Raw genomic sequence first — 19,462 nt, 5'->3', positions numbered from 1 at the left:
AATGATATGCAGCATGCCTATATTCTGAGTGAGGCTGTATCTGGATATTAAATAGTGTATTCATGGAAATCACTGTAACATACAGATGGCGCCGGCCTTATTATTGCTGGCGGAGCGCCAGGACCGTGTCCCTGGCGATCCGCCAGCAATCTGGCGCTCTGGCTGAATGAGACGCTCGTGCGTTTCCCACGCACGAGCGTCTCAATAGCCGGGCGGCGAGGCGGCGCGGCGGGTGCAGTCCTGCCCGTATCCAGCTTCAGGGAGACGGGCAGGGCTGCGGGGGGCTGCGGGGGGGCGGTGTGGACCGGCGGGGACCCGGGGAAGCCGGCGGGGACCCGGGGAAAAGCACCGTCGGAACGGGACGCGCGTGCACCTCGTGCACGCGCGTCCCCTTCCGACATACAGATGGCGCGGGGCGGGGGATGGCGGGTGGCGAGTCCTCCGCCATCCCCAGCAAAGACAAGCCCGGCGCCATCTGTAGCATTCCGTATGCAGAAACAGGCACAGTCGCACACAGAATATAGGCATGCCGCATATAATTTTAATCATTGGAAGCTCCTTGTGTGTCCTGGTCACTTAACAATGCAAATAAATTTTCAGCAAGAAAGGCACCCAACGTTAGCATAACTGGCCAGGAGCTGCACGGCCTATTGAGGCAAGATGTATGAGGAAACATCTGTATCCAAGCAGAGGCAGAGGTCACAGTGTTAGCGGCTGTGTGAGTGCTGTCTGCGGGTGGGTTGGTTGTGCAATAGTGTGTGGTGTTATCAGGGGTGTTATCAGGGGTGCAGAGAGAAAGGGGTAGGGGTTACAAATTACCCAGGCCAAAGTCTGATGGAAGGGCCCAGTGACAGCTGCAGCTCTTCTCCTCTGCCCAGCACACACTGCTTTTTGCTGGGTTGCAGTGTGGCCATGGAGGAGCTTTTAAAATCAATATTTTCTCAGGATTTTTTTCTAAGGGTATAATGTGAATAATGTGAGGAGTAATGTATATAAGGTAAAGTGGTACTACTGTGTGATGTAACATGAATAAGGGACACATTGCATGATATAATGTGAATAAAGTTGCACTACTGTGTGGCATAATTTGAAATGGGGGTACTATTGTGTGGCCATGCCTCTTCCCAGCAAGAACACACCCCTGTTTGGGCTGCGCAACGAATGTGTGCACTGTTTCTATTTAAAATATTGTGGGCAGGAGCACCAAAATGATGACTGCTATGATGAGGGTTGATGGTGCTGGGAAAGGGGAGCAGGGTCAGAGGTGGAAAAAGTGGCGGTGCTAGGGGGCACCAGCCAAAATCTTGCCTAGGGCGTAATTTAGGCTAGGGTTGGCTCTGCATTGCCTAGCAACGTTCCCGACACCTCCCCATTGCCTGCGTGAGCACGGATGGCCAGCCCCCGTCCCTGAGCCTCCTGCAAGAGCAGCACCCGGAGCGCTCAGGGACACGGAAGGTATGTGACAGAATGCTGTTATGAAAATCACTGGCGATAAATCGCTGAGCGATTTTCACCCAGCTCAGCGATTTTCACGTGGCAGGAGACTATGGAAAGTGGTTAACTTGTCTTAAAATTAATGGGCAACGGCCAGCTACCACTTACCTCTCATCACCAGCCGATACACTCTAGGTGATTTTGAGCTTAAAGTAGCTTTAAATGAAAAAAGTGAGCTATTGTAAGCTCAAACTTGCCTAGTGTGTATAGGCCTTTACTTTAAAATACATTTATAACCTTTTAAAATACATTGAAACAAATATACATACTTTGTGCTTGGTGCACTGTACTAAGCTATTCAGAGCACTGCAGCTCAGGATATTCTTTTCCAGCCCTTGATACAAATACTAGCACCCCAATATATGTAGTGTTGTGGTGCGGAAAGATAAGCTTCCAGTCCCCAGTGGTTGGCACACAGCCCTGCAGCTGTTCTTTGTACACAGAGTTGCACTGGGGGTTAAAATGTTGTAGTGCCACAGCCATCAGTGGTGATTCATGACTGACACACATAACAAAGAATATACAGAAATACATTTAAAAATGGCGCCTAGTACAAATAGCTACATTCAAAGATGGCCCTGTCTCTGCATGAGGGCTAAACCTCTATAGTGCCACAGTCATCATATTGGCCAGGTCACTGTAAAGCAGCTGTAAACACAATTAACAAAATATGTATTACTGATTTCATTGATATTGACATTTTTACTTATTCAGAGAAACAGCCTTCTTACCACATGCCTCCCAACAGTCCCGATTTTAGCGGGACAGTCCCGATTATCAGGGCCTGTCCCGCTGTCCCGCCCGCGGGCGGCAGTGTCCCGCGGTGTGGGGGGCTGTTGGGAGTCCCCCCCTGTCAGCTGCTAAGCAGCGGGGAATAAACGCTGTGCGCATGCACACAGCGTCTATTCCCGCAGCCAGGGGGCTGGGGGCATGGCTAGAGGCTCACAGAGCCTCTGGGTCATGCCCCCATAGCGGCAAAATGGGGGCGTGGCCTCGCGGGAGAGCCGCGAGTATAGGCCACACCCCCGAAAATTTTGCTGCGGCGCGCAGCAGCGGCGTCCCGACTGCTGGGCGCGCAAAGTTGGGAGGTATGTTACCATAAATAAATCACCTATTCATATGTCAACATTTTCTATTTATTGGTTTGTTTTAACAATTAAATTAAAGTAAACCAGCTTAATGGCATTAGTTTAGGCAGTATATGGAATGCTATGCTCGTAGAACCCAACATTTGTTCTGTTCAAAGCGGGACCTGCGGTTCGGAATATCCGAGAATGTGGGTGTAGTTACATATGTGGTGGGTGTGTCCTTTGGGCATAGGGTGTGGCCTAGTGCTGCGACCCCCATTTTTGTTACTTTTTGGGGCATGCCCAATAATCCCCAAGCAGCTGGGCAGTCCTGGGCTCTGCACTGAATAGATGCCGTTTCCATGCCATTTCACCAGCTCCCCCAACCTGCCCCCCCCCCCCCCTGGAACATGCGAACCGTGTGAGGGACATGTCTTCATTTAGCAGAACTGTCCCTCTGTGATCGGGACAGTTGGCAGGTATGCATACGCTAAATAAATAATTTATAACACATTTCGCAATGCAATTAATATCTGATTAAGCCATTTTTTTCCGTAATTGGAGCATGCATATTCTGCTCAAAATGTTGGCAACATTCTTTATGGCTTGACAGACTTCTAGGGGGAAATGTATCAAAGTACCAACCAATCAACTACTAAATGTCATTGACCCTCATTCTGATTGATTCACCCCATTGGGAATTCACAACGGGGACCGATGGTGATGGCTTGCACATAATTGATGGGCGTCCCGATGTGAACAGGGATGGCTACCGCCTTTGTGGGCAGGCAGCTGACGTCACCGGAGCAGAGCGCCGCTGATCTAAGTCAACAGACAGTGACTTAGATTAGCGAGTGCTTCAAAAATCATTTGATGGTCAGCAAAACATCCATTTGCAGGGCTGCGGGGACATTCGGTGTCTAGCAAGGGGTGGGCTCTTGGCTCCCAAAGCAGCGAAATATTGCTGCTTTGCGAGTCAACCAGTATAAGAGCCATTGTTCAAATTCAGGCTGTAACATATCCTCCTTACTATTAACAAAGTTTCAATTATAGCCTTCATAAAATAAACTTTACACTAGTTGGTGCTATAAAGTTGAAAAAGTAAAACACTCGTTTGTTCAATACAATGGGTTCTGGATACACAAAGTATTATATTTACAAACAAAATGAACATCACATAATTTCAAAATATTTGCCAGAGGAATCTATACAAAGTTGCATGCTCTCACACCATTTGGTGAAGGAACTGGACGAGTCAGATGCAGTTATGGTATTTTTAGATCTACATTGTCTATGGATTCAATCAAAAGGTCAACTTGGGCATTTACTTCTTTTGGTGCTGTACGTGTTGCAGTTTGTTGCCTGATATCACTGATAATGCAATGTGTGTAGCCAGGCTTTATGGACAGCCTGTATGATTTTTTATATTCTTACTGGGATTTAATTACAGTTCAATAAAAATGACTGGGCATACTATATTCAAAGCAGACGGGTCTTTTGACCATTTTATCTGCTCTGGCAGCAGGTGTGTGGGGGGGGGGGGGGGGGCAGCTGGCTGTGCTTACCCGCTCAATAAGCATTAAAAGAATGCTGCTTTAGTGAGCACGTCTGTATGAGGTATTTTATATTTTATCTGCTCTGGCAGGGGGGGTGGGTGGGTACTTAACCGTTCACTAAGCAACAATAGAATGCTGCTTTAGCGAGCGGCTCTGAATCAGGACCTAGGTTGTTTGTCCTGAAAACTACATCATGCGATGAAAATGGATAATGAATGTTACAGACACAGCTGTCATATTTATTTGTTCACTTTTTTGTACTTTTCATGGATACAGTGCACATAATAAATCAATTGGCCTTATTTTGTACCTTCTATCTTAATAGTGCACCTTAATGTCATTGTTGGCTTCCATGTAAATAAAGAAACACAGAATAATTTGCTGATTTACGTGTTTTCTGATGGTAAAAATATCAGCACTACAATTGACTAGGATGAATGAGAATTTGATCGAAAATCATCAAAGTACAGATTTTACGGCTGTCAGAAAAATAGTCAAGGATTGAATACCACCACTAAATTTCTTTTCCCAACAATAACTTTGCATACACCTTCAAACCTGGATCCCTTTGAGTGACAACATCTTGTGAGATGTTCAAAATATCTGCTAAAAATGCCAGCGTCGCTCACATTTGTTATATAAATTTAAATTAAAAATGTGTAAAAATATTCAATTTCCTATATAAGATAAACATTGCAGGTCATTATGATGAATAAAAATGTTTGCTTGGCAATTTACACACCTATTTTGACAAATTCACTTGGCACTGAAAGGGTTCAGCATGTTATCTAAAGCATAATGAGTTGCAACTGGCATTTGAACTGGCCTTGACTTCAGCCAACTCTCTAAATTAAAATTACATATTTGCTGAAGCACAAATATTTCTCAGGCATGCGTGCTACCACCCGCATGAAAGACCATCTTGTAATTCTTCTCATTATTGGGTAACATCGGTTATTATTACGAATTTTGCATTCTGTATTGCAGTTTGTCAAGTTTGTTTATATTTTATTATCCCTTCCCCTTTTCTGTCTTCCTTTTCCCTGACCCAGTGTGAGTGCTAGAGCCAGTATGCCGAGGTAGCAAGGTTACCGTTTATGGATGCGGGTGCACTGGTATCGGTAGCTTAGCCATTGCCCCCACGGTGTTGTTGCAGTTTTTGGTCAGCTTCAGCATTTCCAGCTTCAATATCGAAATGTATTATTTATTTATTAAGTTTCTTATATAGCGCATACATATTCCGCAGCACTTTACAGAGTATCATTGAACATTCACATGAGTCCCTGCCCCAGTGGAGCTTACAATCTATATTTCCCTATGTACACGCAAATACAGACATTCTGGGGTTCATTTTTTGTTGGGCGCCAATCAGCCTACCAGTGTATTCTTGGATTGTGGGAGGAAACCGGAGTACCCGGATGAAACCCACGCAAGTACGGGGAGAATATACAAACTCTGCACAGTTAGAGCCATGGTGGGAATCGAACCCATGACCTCAGCGCTGTGAGGCAGTAATGTTAACCATTATACCATCCGTGATGTATTTGAGCCGCTAATTAAATATGCACATATTTAATTAACGGCTCCACTATTTCCCATTCGCGGCAGGGACCCCCGCCGATGAAATGACAATCTCCTAATGGACCTTCCTCCGCGTCCTCTTCCTGAGCACTGACGCGCTGCCCGGATCCCCAGTGCCCCCGCTGTCTGTGCACCAGCCTCCTCCTGCATGATGCTTTCAGCAATCAGTCTGGGACCTGCCGACTATGCCCGCTGCCTACCCTGCCTACCATGCTGCCCCGCTGCAAGGTACCAGCTGCAAGGAACAAGGGATGGGGGGGGGAGCAAGCTACCAGGGCAGGGGGGGAGGGGGGTACCAGGTACCAGGGCAGGGGAGGAGGGGGTACCAGGGCAGGGGGGGTAAGAGAGGGTACCAGCTGGCAGGTACGGGGGGGGGTAGGGTGGGCAGGACAGGTACCAGGGGAGGGGGAAGACTAGTGTAGGATCTTAAATACAGTTTAAGAGGCATTCCCACTGCCTAAAAAACGGCTTTGAAACGTGTAGGACTCTGCTTTTTAAACGTGTTGAAATACCGGTTATCATTAACCGGTAAATCAACTCTGACACTTTCCCACTGCAGCCTTAAACGTTTAGATTGGGTGTTTCCTGACTTCACCTCCTTTTCTATGTCATTCATATAATCTTGTATGTCCTCTATATAATATATAATATAATATAATATTGTTTGTGTACATATATTACAGTACTTTATTTAAAACACACAAATCATAAAATAAAGACAAAAATGCAAGAAAGGAAATTACATTCTAAAGAGAAAATTCTACATTATTTCAGGACCTGTTTTTTTATTCTTTCATAATTTTGTTCTATAATTTGTTCTTTATGTAACCTCCCCCTGTTTCTGACATATGCCATATTTTTCCAACTGTCCCCTTGTGTGAGCGGGATGCGTCATTTGGTCTGCAGCATGATGGTAGACAGTCATTAGGTCGACACCATTAGGTCGACGTGGGTCTAGGTCGACATAGGAAAATGTCGACATAGTTCTATGTCGACTGGTCATTAGTTCGACAGGTAGTTAGTTTGACAGGTCATTAGTTCAACAGTGTCTAGGTCGACAGTCAAAAAGTCGACATGGGGTTTTCACAGTTTTTTTGGCCGGCATGTGTCGACAGGCGGTATTTCATGCCCTACCATCCATTAGGGCATGGTGGGAAAATAAAATAGTGTGCCGAGCGTAGCAAGGCACCGTGCCCGATGCGGTGCACTTTAAACTGTGTCCATGTCGACCATGTTGACATTCAGGTAAAAAAACAGTGAAAAACCCCATGTCGACCTTTTCCTTGTCGCCCTAGACATTATCGAACTAATGACCTTTCGACCTAGAACCATGTCGACTTTTTCCCATGTCGACCTAGACCCATGTCGACCATCATGCTGTAGACCAAATGATCACAACCCGTGTGACCAATTGATGTCTGTGTGAGGTTAGAACAGTTGAGTTGCATGGGTTTAGTTGGTGGCACAATCAAATGATATTGGGCGAGATGTACTAAGCCTTGAAAAGTGATTAAATGGAGAGTGATAAACCACCAACCAATCAGCACATAACTGTAATTTTTCTAACACAGTCTGTGATGTGGCAGTTAGGAGCTAGTTAGCTGGCACTTTATCACTCTCCATTTTATCACTTTTCAAGCTTAGTACATCTGGCTCATTGTGTATAGTGGGTGACCCATTACACCTGGTTAAGCTACTCCTACAAAATAACTTTTGTATCCAGTGTAACTTTTGTATCCAGACCAATTTCCATAATGTGTGGGTTTTGCCATTACTGGAGTTCTTGTTTGATTTTCTGAGTTTGTAATTGTCAGTATCTGTTTTTATGTATCAATAAATTCAAGTCAGAGTAGAAGCTGGAGCTACAGTATGTCGTTTGGCAAACATGATGCTAATACTGTATCTGGGTGATGTCTTTCTTTTAAATAGGAATCTAATGCTTGTATTCAAATGTGAATGTGGGAAAGACAGACCCTGATTTATTCTAGTTACTGGGTTATCAAATAAGAAAACACTGTACAATAATAATTGGTATAATAACAATAACCAGCTTATTTGGTGCCATTCGATGCATTACATGCAGTACAAAGGCATAAGAATTAGATTAATTATACAACAGTCACCAAATACTGTACGTTATCCAAATAGAGCATTAGGCAGCGATGTATCACTCGCTCTAATCCTGCTCTGTGTTACTGAATTGTAAACTTTCATCAAAAAAATGTCTAATTTGATAACCCAATAACTAGAATACATTTATAGAACTATGGACAGCTTACGTTTTCCCTGCTCATTCGACTTGGGCAAAACCGCAATCAGCTGCTGGTTCTTTTCATCATCATAATCCCTTCCTGTACAAAAACAAACAGAAATCTGGGAGGCAATGGAGTTATCTGCTGCCAGGCTCCTGTTCCCAAGGGGGCACCTCTCCTCCCCTTCAAGTTTAAAAAGTCAATTGAAAGTCATTAATATTGCTTCTGTGGGATTCGATATGGAATCCCGACGTTTAAAATCCCGACCTCTGAAATCCCGACCTCCGAAAACTCGACAAGGATGGGACGTGGATCGCCCCCCCCCCCCCCTGCAGGCTCGCTGGGCTCGCCGCGCAGCAAGCCCGGTGCGCGGGCACACTAATTTATTCTCCCTCTATGGGTGTCGTGGACACCCACGGAGGGAGAAAGTGTCGGGATTTCGGCAGTCGGGATTTTGAACGCCGGGATTCCGACCCCCGGCAAACTGACCGCATCCCCAGCACCATGGGGTAGAACAATCACTTGAATCCCATTGGCTGGGGGTTGAGCCTTTGATGTCCCATGCTGCCATTACCTGCTGATCCCCATTATTTACCCTTAAGTGCTCATCTGGTCCGATTTCTCGCACTCCGCCAGCAGTTAACCACTGGCTTCACCACTCCAGCCTGTTATTGGACGGCTTGTCTATCCATCTAGTAGTAGCTGACACACTGATAAATATTTTGAGGGGATGGGTATACAGTAGGCTTTTTCATATTTACATGCTAATAATAGAGGTTGCAATTACCTTTTTATAATTGTGAATTATAGCAACTTGCTAATTCATTTACCAATTGATTTTATGCAGGGCCGGCGCCACCACTAGGCAAGGTTAGGCATTTGCCTAGGGCGCCGGCCACTGGAGGAAGCTGCTACGCACGTCGCTACCGCAGACGCAGTCCGCAGAGGAGAGAGGAGGAACAAGAAGGCGAAGGCTGCAGAGACTCCACACCCACACAGCAACAACAACAAGTGCCGCTTGTGAGTATAATTCGGACCCCTGTCCCCCGCCCCCGTGTACATGGCTGCCGCCAGCGCTGACAGACAGTAGTCAGTCAGTCGCCCGGACGGTCATCAGGCCTACTACAGTACAGCAGCCAGCTGGAAACTTCGGCGGCGGGCGACGGCAGCCCCTGCCCCCACTGGCAAGACAGCGTAAATCCACTGCCCCCCCACCTGGTACCCATGCGCTTAGACACCGACACAGCAGGCCTGCAAATCTCTGGCTGGTGGAGGAGCCGCCGCCGCCCGCCCCCTCCCCCCTCCTACCCACCCAGCTACTCAGTCAGTGTCATAGTCTGATCTGCCACTGCCAGTCATCTGGATGGTGGAGTGGCACGGTGGCAGTCATTATTTTACAAGGTGGCGCTTCCTCTCTCTATGAGGGGGGGGGTCATCTCCTATAGGATGGTGGCAGTAATTTTTTTTTTTACAAGGTGTCGCTTCCTCCCTCTATAGGGGGGGGGGGTCATCTCCTATTATAGGAGATGACCCCCCCCCCCTCTATAGAGGGAGGAAGCGACACCTTGTAAAAAAAAAAATTACTGCACCATCCTATAGGAGTCCTATAGGATGGTGGCACTCAGTAATTTTTTTTTACAAGGTGGTGTAAAAAAAAAAATGCAAAGAACAAATTAATGGCTACACCTTAACCCCACAAACCTCCACCCTGCACTTGGAGCACATTTCATTGCACGTGATCCATATGATCTAACCGGTGCTGCACTAATCCCAGCCTCACCAGAGGCCTGGTCTCCCTATCCAGACCACTGTACACTACAGAGCTGGCACCAGCAATCCCTCATGCTGCATTTGCCTACCCAGCTGCTGCTGCAGCAAACCTTTAGGTTTGTGTTTGTTTGGTTTTTGCTGCTTTTTTTCTGCTCCTTTTGGTTTCTCCATGAAGTGGTGCACCAGATATATGAGCAAGTGTTCGTAGCATATAATGCCTCTGTTTGGACCGATAATTAAACATAGAGTTGTCATGCCAATTCCTTCAACTATAAAGGACTAATAAAACAGCCCTTTCTGTGGAAAGAACAAGATCCTATATGGATAACATGGTAACTAGGTCTAATGGCCCCCATACATTAGGCCGACTTGTCCTAAGGACAAGTCGGACCCAATTCTCCTCCGAGCCGCCCGGCAGCTCCCCGGGAGGCTCACATACAACTGAGGACTTGAGGTGCCATTTTTTACATGTGATAAATCGCATGCGATTTATCACATGTAAAAAAAAAACCAACGGGGAGCTGCAGGGGCGGTGAGGAGCAGTGGGGACGGGCGGCGGCAACTCTCAAATGAGTGGCCAGCGGGGGTGCCGGTGAAGAAGCATGCCGGTGGTAAAATAGTGGGGCGGGCTGTCACTGTATGCAGTGGGCGGGTAGCGGTGATCAGTGTCCGCACTCCGCAGCACCGCAGCGGGCGGGCAGCAGCGGCATTTACAACTTTAAAAAAAAAGTGTCAAATTACTCTCTGGCTCTTGATTGGCTAAGATAGAGCACTCTCAGCCAATCAGCGGCTGCGGAAGGAGGCCGCTGATTGGCTGAGAGCGCTCTATCTCAGCCAATCAATAGGCAGGCAATCATTTGACACTTTATTTTAAAGTTGTAATTGCCGCTGCTGCCCGCCCGCTGCGGTGCTGCGGACACTGATCACCGCTGCCCGCCCGCTGCACACAGTGACAGCACGCTGATGATCCCTGCCGCGGCTGCACTGCTTCACAGGTACTTGGGGTGCCCCCTTCACTCAGTGGCGTAAGTTCGCTCCAGTTGCCCGGAGGCAAGATATATATTGTGCCTGCCCCGCCCCCCCCCCACAACCTAATATATGTCTGTTTTCAAATATATATGTGTTCAATATATATCTATATAGCTCTCAATATATGTCTGTATCTATATATAGGGAGATAGAAAGAGATAGAGAACACACATTTCTCAGAACTCAGCTTTTAATTAGCTGATTTAAACTTCCAAGGGGAGGAGAGGTGCCCCCTTGGGAGCAGGAGCCCGGCGGCAGATGACTCCATTGCCTCCCAGAGTTCTGCCTCTGCCTTCACTCATTAAAGAGCCCTAACCCTGTGTGACTGTCCTGCTGCCTATACTTAATAAATAATCACTGTCTGTAGTAGGCAGCTGTGTGTCCACTGCACTGCCCAGTACAGTATAATCATGCACCCACCCTGCACATAGAAATTAATGGACAGCCAGTGATTGGCTGAGAGCTCTCTGACTGAGAGAGCTCTCAGCCAATTACTGACTGTCCATACATTTCCTCAGCCTAGCCGTCACCTTCCCCACCGCAGCCTAATGTTAACTTCTCCTGCCACAGATTTTTTGCTTCTACTGTGCGGCGTAATGTGATTTTTGTCTCCTACTGTGTGCCATAATGTGATTTTTGGGCCCTACTGTGCGACTTAATGTGATTTTTGCCCCCTACTGTGTGATTTAATGTGATTGTTGGCCCCTACTGTGTGATGTAATGTGATGTTTGGCCCCTACTGTGTGGCTTAATGTGATATTTAGCCCCTACTTTGCGGCGCAATGTGATGTTTGGTTCATACTGTGTGGCTTAATGTGATATTTAGCCCCTACTTTGCGGCGCAATGTGATGTTTGGTTCATACTGTGTGGCTTAATGTGATATTTAGCCCCTACTTTGCGTCGTAATGTGATTTTTGTCTCCTGTGGGACTTAATGTGATTTTTAGCTCCTACTCTCCGGACACAGACAGCCTGTTTGGTAACATGTGCATGTGCAGCACCAGCACTGCGCATTCAGGGACTGGCTATGTAATGCAGTGGCACGCAGTCACTCAGCCAGTGCTGCTTTCGGGTGGCATGGATGAGTGATGCAGCTGCTTTCCTCCTCACATGCTGCTCAACTCCATTCTGAAGTTGCTGCTGCGACAAGTCTATGACATGTAGTGTAAGGGGCGTTACAATATGCAACGTATAGTGTGGCGTAATGTGTAAGAGGCATTATGGGGGTGGGGGCGCCTGTAACTAATTTGGCTAATTCGTGTATGTATAATAATGTATTAAGAAGCATAGAGTAACCTTGAAAAAGGCTGAAACTGCCAAAACGCATTAGTTTAAACACCAAATAACACACACACTTTAACCCGGCTTCCTACTAACAGCACAAGAAGCAAGACCCCGCTGGAGAAAAAAGAGTCTTGGTCAGACGTTACAGCTGGAAGCAGAGTGACCGGCAAAATCAGCGTAGACCCGCTCTACAGTACCCGGCAAGTGAGAGACGCTGCACAGCGTGGTCAGCACACGAAGGCGAGCTCCAGACCGGACGTCAGACTGCAGTGAGGGACTACAAAACGTGAGTGTTAACCAGACAGCCTACAAACACTATATATAATATATTTTCTCCTACTATAAAAAGTGCTTGCATTAGCCTTTTACAGCACAAAATAAAAAAAAAAAATTAACAACGTAACAAGGGACATTAGTGAAATGTTTGGCTGAACAGGAAAGTCTTTAGTCTATTTTTGAATGTTTCCAGAGGGGAAGCATCTCGCACTGTGCGAGGAAGTGAGTTCCATAGAGTTGTAGCCACAGCGCTGAAAGCTCGACCCCCCCCCAAGATGAATTCAGGGAAATTCTGGGTACTGTTAGTAATTCTTCATCAACCGATCACAGTAATTGAGTGGGACAATAATGGATCAGCAGCTGCTGCAGGTACCTTGGGCCCTGGTCATGTTGAGCTTTGCAAGTCAGTAATTTAATCTTGGAAATTATTCGCCATCTTATAGGTAGCCAGTGAAGGGAGTGCAGAATGGGTGTTATGTGGCTGGAATGGGGCTGATTGGTTAATAGCCTGGCAGCTGTATTTTGTACCATCTGCAAGCGGTGCTATTCTTTTGCTGGGAGACCGAGGTAGAGGGCATTGCATTGGTCACGGCGCGATGATACAAATGCATGCATGACTTTAGGCAGATCTTCTGAGGGAATTACGTGCTTGATTCTGGCTATATTCCTTAGATGATATAATAAGGATTTAATTGTGGCTGATTACTGATGTGGTATAGATTGAGAAAAGCAGAGGAAATAAGAATGAGCCTTGCAGTATTCCAACTGATAGAGGTAGGGAACAGGAGGTGGAATCAGAGACACAAACACCGAAAGAGCGATTCAATAGGTAAGATGAGAACAAAGAAAGAGCTCATGTTTTGATGATTTCTTTATGACCGAAAATATATCACTTTAATAGTCACTTTCCCATTTGTATGCTGTATTTTTTAAACTGGTTAGGTATACTATAAAATTTAGTTTTTTAGGTATATCTTTATGCAGTGGTTCCCAAACATTTTTGCATCACGGCATGCTAGATTATCAGAATATTTGTCAAGGCACCCCTAGGTGCAAAGTTTGCTACCGAGAATTTCAGAAAACAATATTAAATTAAATAAGTTGTGCTTATATGTCATCCTTAGGTCCAGTTATCTGGTGAGGGACATAATTTACTTCTGTTTATCCACATATTTAAAAACTGGCAGCCACAAGCACTGATTTTGCCTATTACATTTACCATAAATAATGTGAATCGGTTCTGGACAACCAAACCGAGGCACCCCTGAAAGTGCTCCGAGGCACCCTAGGGAGCCTAGGCGCACAGTTTGGGAACCACTGTCTTTATGAAAACATTACAGCAAAAAGGATTTTCTTTTTCAGTGGAATTTCTACCATGGCAGATAAAAAAAATTTATCTGGAGCACAGTTTCGAAAAAGGAGGGCTGAAATGGAAAAGAAACAAGCCAAGCAAGAAGGATCTTTTCTTAAGTATCTTCGGCCAAAACACCAGGATGATGACGGTAGCTCTACTTCAGAAGTTCAACCTGAGACTCAAACTGAGCCAACTGTCATGTCTACAGTCTCAGAGACTGACATAGTATATGAACATACTGTAGATGTTGACGTGGAACCATGTGAAGTCCAGCTGGATCAAGAGGTGTCAGAAAATGAAAGTAGCTGCAGCTTCAACTATAGTGACCCTGATACTTGGATAAACTGTGATGATAATATGCATCAAATTTTGGTAGAACATGGACCAGAACAAGTTCAGCAGTTTGAATTTCATAAAGATGCCAATCAGAGAAGATTTTTAACAAATTATTACAAAAGAAGACTTCCTAATGGAGACATAATGCACCGTCAGTGGCTACAATATTCTATATCAAATAACTATGTATTTTGCTTTTGTTGCAAGTTGTTTGGTAATTACACAAACAACCCACCATCATCTCTCGCTGACAAAGGTTCAAAAGATTGGAAGAATATCACTGCAATTCTGTCACAACATGAGAGAAGCAATGCACATTTGGAAAATTCTCAAAACTGGAAGGAGCTTGAAATACGACTGAGAAACAACAAAACTATTGATGGAGAAAATATGCGCATTATCAAAGAAAAAGAAAACTACTGGCAGCAAATTCTTATATGACTGATTGCTTTAGTGCGAGTTCTCGGTATGCAAAATCTGGCCTTTCGTGGAACAAATGAAACATTGCACACAGCGGGAAATGGGAACTTCCTTAAATTTATTGAATACCTTGCTTTGTTCGACCCCTTAATGAGGGAACATGTTCGCAAAATAAAAGATAAAGAGACCCATGTACACTACACTTGTGGCGCCTTATAAATAAAACTATAATAATAATAATAATAATTAATTCAGCTTTTAGCCAAGACCATCAAAAGAAGAAATTATTCAATCTGTCCAAGTTGCCAAGTATTTTTCAATAATTGTTGATTGTACACCTGATGTAAGCCACGTTGAACAAATGACAATGATCCTTTGCTTTGTGAACATAGCTTCATTACCTGATGATCATGAACCTGTGTGCATAAAAGAACATTTCGTAGGATTTCTGCCACTAAAGGAAACTAGTGGTGCTGGTATGACAGAAATTATCCTTCACCAGTTAGAAGACATGTCATTACCTGTTGGAAATTTACGTGGCCAAGGCTACGATAATGGAAGCAATATGAAAGGGAAGGAAAATGGTGTGCAACAAAGAATTATGGATGTTAACCCAAGAGCGTTGTTTGTTCCTTGCAGTTCACATTCTTTAAATTTAGTTGTGAATGATGCTGCTAAGTGTTGTTTGGCGGCCACAGCCTTCTTTGATTTAGTACAATATGTGTATGTGTACTTCTCCGCATCCCCACATCGAAGGGAAGTTCTAATGCGCTATGTGCCTAGTCTAACAGTTAAGTCATTGGGCGGTATTCAATGAGGCTGATTCGCCAGGTTTTTATGGCGATTTTGTGCTGTAAGGTGAATTTCTGACTAAAACGGTGAATCACCCTATTCAATGACCAGATGGCGAATACATTTCAAGGTTTTTTTCGCCATGATTCACCGAGTAGCAATCGCTATCTTTTTATGGTGAAGTGGAAGGTGAACTTTTAAAATAAAGTGTTTTGTTTTTTACAATTGGTGTCAAAAAATCAGGAATTTTATTCTGAGGAGGGGCATGCTCATTTTTTATATTTAAAAAAAAAATATATATATATATATATTTTTTTTTTACACAGACCAGCCAGCAGGGGGCCGGAGCCGAGCAGCTCATTAGATATTCATATATTCACTTCACCCGATCATTACATATTCATGATCGGGTGTAGTGAATATGTCTGGTCCCCTGCTGGCACCCCCGGGGGGCAGCCTGTGCTGCCTGGCACCTGGGGAGCCCACCTCCCCCCACAAACGTTCTGGGGCAGCCAGGGAGAATTCCATCTCCCTGCCTGCCACCGTCCGCCGCAGGAGCTCAAATTCGCCAGTCAGGGGCAGCGAGCCCCTGACTCGTTGAATACCGGAGCCGGCGAGGCTCCAGAACGCAGCGAGCAGTGGCGAATGTGCAGCGATTCCTAAACAGGATTCGCTGCACGTCACCGGTATTCACATTGAATACCGCCCATTGAGTGACACAAGATGGGAAAGTCAAATTGATGCTTTGAAACCTCTACGCTATCAGCTTGGTGAGATTTATGATGCCCTAATTGAAATCTATAATGACCATACCCTCACTGGAGCATCTGGCAACACGACGGGAACACAGGCAGAAGGTCTTTCAAAAGCCATTACGCTTTTACGGTTATGGTTTCTCTAGTGGTTTGGCATTGTATATTGTTTGAGGTCAATATGACTAGCAAACAGCTTCAGACAAAGGAATATGACCTACACAATGCCATTAAACAATTGAATGAAACAAAGAAATTTCTTGTAGACTGCAGGAGTGATGAAGGGTTTGGAAAAGCACTGGACGAGGCTGGCGAACTTGCTGAAGCATTCGGGGTACCAGCGCAGTTTGATGCAGAACCTGTTCTCATTAGTACAAAGAGGAAACAGTTCATCTATGAAGCAGAGGATGCACCTATCCGAAGCCCAAAGGAAAAATTCAAAGTAGAGTTTTATTTTGCTGTGCTTGATACAGCTATACAATCAGTTGAAGAAAGATTCACACAGATTAATCAAATTAGTTCTGTGTTTGGCTTCCTTTATAATGTTCATAGTTTACAGAATAGAACAACGATGGAAATTATGGAAGATTGTTGCAAGTTAGAGCAAGCTTTACAACATGGGGACTCCAAAGACATTGATGCATCTGATTTATGTACTGAATTGCAAAGTATTGCAAGACGAGTTCCAGGGTTTACACCTCCACAAGGTGTATTAAACTTTTTGTGTAAAAGTGAGCTGACAGATATTGTCCCAAACACATGTATCGCTCTTCGCATCCTTCTGACCCTCCCTGTGTCTGTGGCCAGTGGTGAGAGAAGCTTTTCAAAGCTGAAGTTGATTAAAACATATATTCGATCTTCCATGATGCAAGAAAGACTTGTTGGTCTCTCTCTTTTGTCAATAGAACATGAGATCGGTCTAAAAGCGGATCTCTAAATTTGCTAAATTGAAGGGGCGGAAAGTAAAAATCTAATTTATGGCTGCATTTTTTTTCAGTACACTTCCAGTACAAAGTGTTAATGTTATTGCTGCTGTTATACTGTTTTTTTATTTGTTGCACTTCTTCCTGTACATTGTTAATGTTATTGCTGCTACTATTATAGTATTATTTATTGTTGCACTTCTTCCAGTACATTTCCTGTAAAATGTGCCAGTTATTGATGTTACTGTTACATGGTACTTATTGTTGCTAGAATTTATGTTGTTAATCTAAAAATATAGCTAATAAAAATGTTAAAAGTCAATTGTGTATGTGAGAAGTTGGTAGGGTGGCAGGAGGGGGGGGGGGGGGGTATCCTGTAGGTTTGCCTAGGGCGCCTAGATGGCTTGCATGCCCTGATTTTATGTGTATAATGAAGACCGAATATACTTTAACCGATATCAGTTTGCAATAAGTGGTTATTATTTGTGAATCTATTGGCTCTTTGTCACATGTGCAGAATTTTTTATATTTTTTTCTATATTTTACTTTTTCCTGCCATTTGTTATTATTATGAACACTGAGTTATGTACTTCTGTTAGCTCCATTATGCATATCCACTGCACGCTGCTATTAGGGGAGAAAAGTATAGCAGTGCACTGGCGGCTGCGACAGTCACTGCTAGCTAGGGGAGACACTTGAGGAGCACACGGAGTGCGTGGACGGACGGAGCGGAGGAGGAGGTGACTGGCAGCAGCCAGCGGCTGCAGGATTACGTGACAGGGGAGCCGCAAGCTCGAGAACGCGCATGCGCAAACAGCATAGCTGCATGTTCTTCCCGTACAGGGAGCGTACGGAGTGCACTAGAGTCCTGCGCATGCGCAGTGTGCTGGCCGGGCAGGAACTCACTCTTGTCCCCTTATTCCTGGGCTTCCTCCCTCCCCGGGATCTGACTGTGACGCCGGGTTCCATGTCCCCGGCTTTGAGCTTGGGTACGGAACGCGGCCCGGCGGGTGATGGTGAGGAACCCAGTGCACCGCCTGCTGACTGCAATCAATAGGAGGATGATGAAGCTGCTCCTTGCACTCGCCGTGGTCGCCTATGTTGCCTGTGAGTGCCCGCTCGCCCATTCATTCCGCGCAGTGCAGCCTGGAGGGGCGCCCAGGACGATTCTGGTGATGGTAGTAGCGAATGACGCGGCTGCTGTCTTAAGGCTGCGCTGCCACTTCCATGCCCCTGTCCCACACTGGCAGCGCCGCTACACGTGACCTATGTTGTGAGACAGGGATGCGGCACATAGTGCCCCCTGTGTAGGGTGATGCTGTACAGTGTACACGTACACATGTGCCTGGCATAGTACGTAAGGCCTTGTGCTGTGTGGCATGTCTGTGTGCAGGCTGCAGTGCTATAGAGATGGCAGCAGGAGACAGTACTGCCCCCTCACCACACTGGAGGAGCAGGGCAGAGGGTGACGTCCTGTACTGGAGCACAAAGCACCCCATTACCTCCCTTCCCACCTCATTACTACTAGAAGCAGATCACTCGCTGCTGCTGCTGCATGAGATGCCAAGCTACCTGTAAATGGGGATTATTGTTTTTTCTCCAATCCGAGCCAGTGTGAGAAGTGGAAATGTCAGTGCTATGGCTGCCTGTGGATGGGATGCCCTTTTTCTGCCCAGTGTAATGAATTACTGTACTGCTGCTGCATGGTTTATATGTTTGCAACACTACTTACTACATGAGGAAGTGATGTTTTACTTCCACTCATGGAGGTTTATTTACTAAGATTGAAGTTCTGGGATGTTGCCCATAGCAACCATTCAAATTATTTTCTTTCTTTAGAACATTCAAGAAGGTAATAGATGAAATGTGATTGGTTGCCCATAGCAACATCCCATCTGAAATACAATTCCCATCTCTATAAATAAACCCCATGGGCTCTGCTTTATTTTTTAATGAATGCACATTTACTCTAGTAGTAAGCAATAAGTTTTAGAATAGATCGGCTTTAAAACATTGTATATGCACAACCTATAATATCCTTACAAGGAAGTGTAAATATGCCAATTTAGAGATGGAAATTAAAGAAAATTCATCATAAAGCACAGCTAGAAAGATAAGATTGGTCATTTTCTGGGACTATGTAAAAACCGGACCCGGACTAGACTCTGGACCGCCGGACAGGACATCAAAATCTGCAGTCCGGAGCTTGTAGGGTCTGGTCCGGGGGGAGTCTTGTTCGGGGGGGTCCCTGTTATAGCTATCACCAGGGACATGGGGGAGGGGAGATTACAGCCTCCCCGTGTGGTCCAGAATGTCTGGTTTTTGCTACATGCCTGGACCATACAGGGAGACTTTATTCTACTCCTCCTCCTCTACCTGGTGACAGGTGTCACAGGCAGCCAGCCCCCGGGATAGGACACCCCCAGGACCGGATGCTACAAGCTCCAAAATGCAGAGTTTAATGTCCGGTCTGGAGGTTTTGTCCTGGTCCGGTTCTTACCCATACCCCATTTTCTTACTTTCTCACTTTCATTTACTACTGTTAATGAAATTGAGAAGCAAAATCACTGTAGCAC

General features: G+C 45.3%; 1 protein-coding gene and 1 pseudogene across 3 annotated transcripts in view; both read left to right on the top strand.

Annotated features, from left to right (window-relative positions):
- The first annotated feature begins 14,786 nt into the window (after nt 1-14,786).
- Nucleotides 14,787-16,900, top strand: LOC146058497 (zinc finger MYM-type protein 1-like; annotated as a pseudogene).
- An 827-nt stretch (nt 16,901-17,727) lies between these two features.
- Nucleotides 17,728-19,462, top strand: part of UXS1 (UDP-glucuronate decarboxylase 1) — a 41,504-nt gene continuing 39,769 nt past the window's right edge. For 2 of the 3 annotated variants that reach the window (XM_083173996.1, XM_083173995.1), the window contains exon 1: nt 17,729-17,993. In XM_083173996.1, the coding sequence (XP_083030122.1) occupies nt 17,900-17,993 (94 nt within the window). In that variant the 5' untranslated portion in view covers nt 17,729-17,899. Of the gene's footprint in view, nt 17,994-19,462 lie in introns of all 3 variants that reach the window. The other variant, XM_083173997.1, reaches the window with a different exon arrangement.

Source organism: Crinia signifera, chromosome 2 (genome assembly GCF_055691185.1).
Source record: "Crinia signifera chromosome 2, ASM5569118v1, whole genome shotgun sequence".
NCBI classification, from domain to species: Eukaryota; Metazoa; Chordata; class Amphibia; order Anura; family Myobatrachidae; genus Crinia; species Crinia signifera.
Note: the sequence above shows the minus strand (reverse complement) of the source record. Positions and strands in the feature narration are given on the sequence as shown.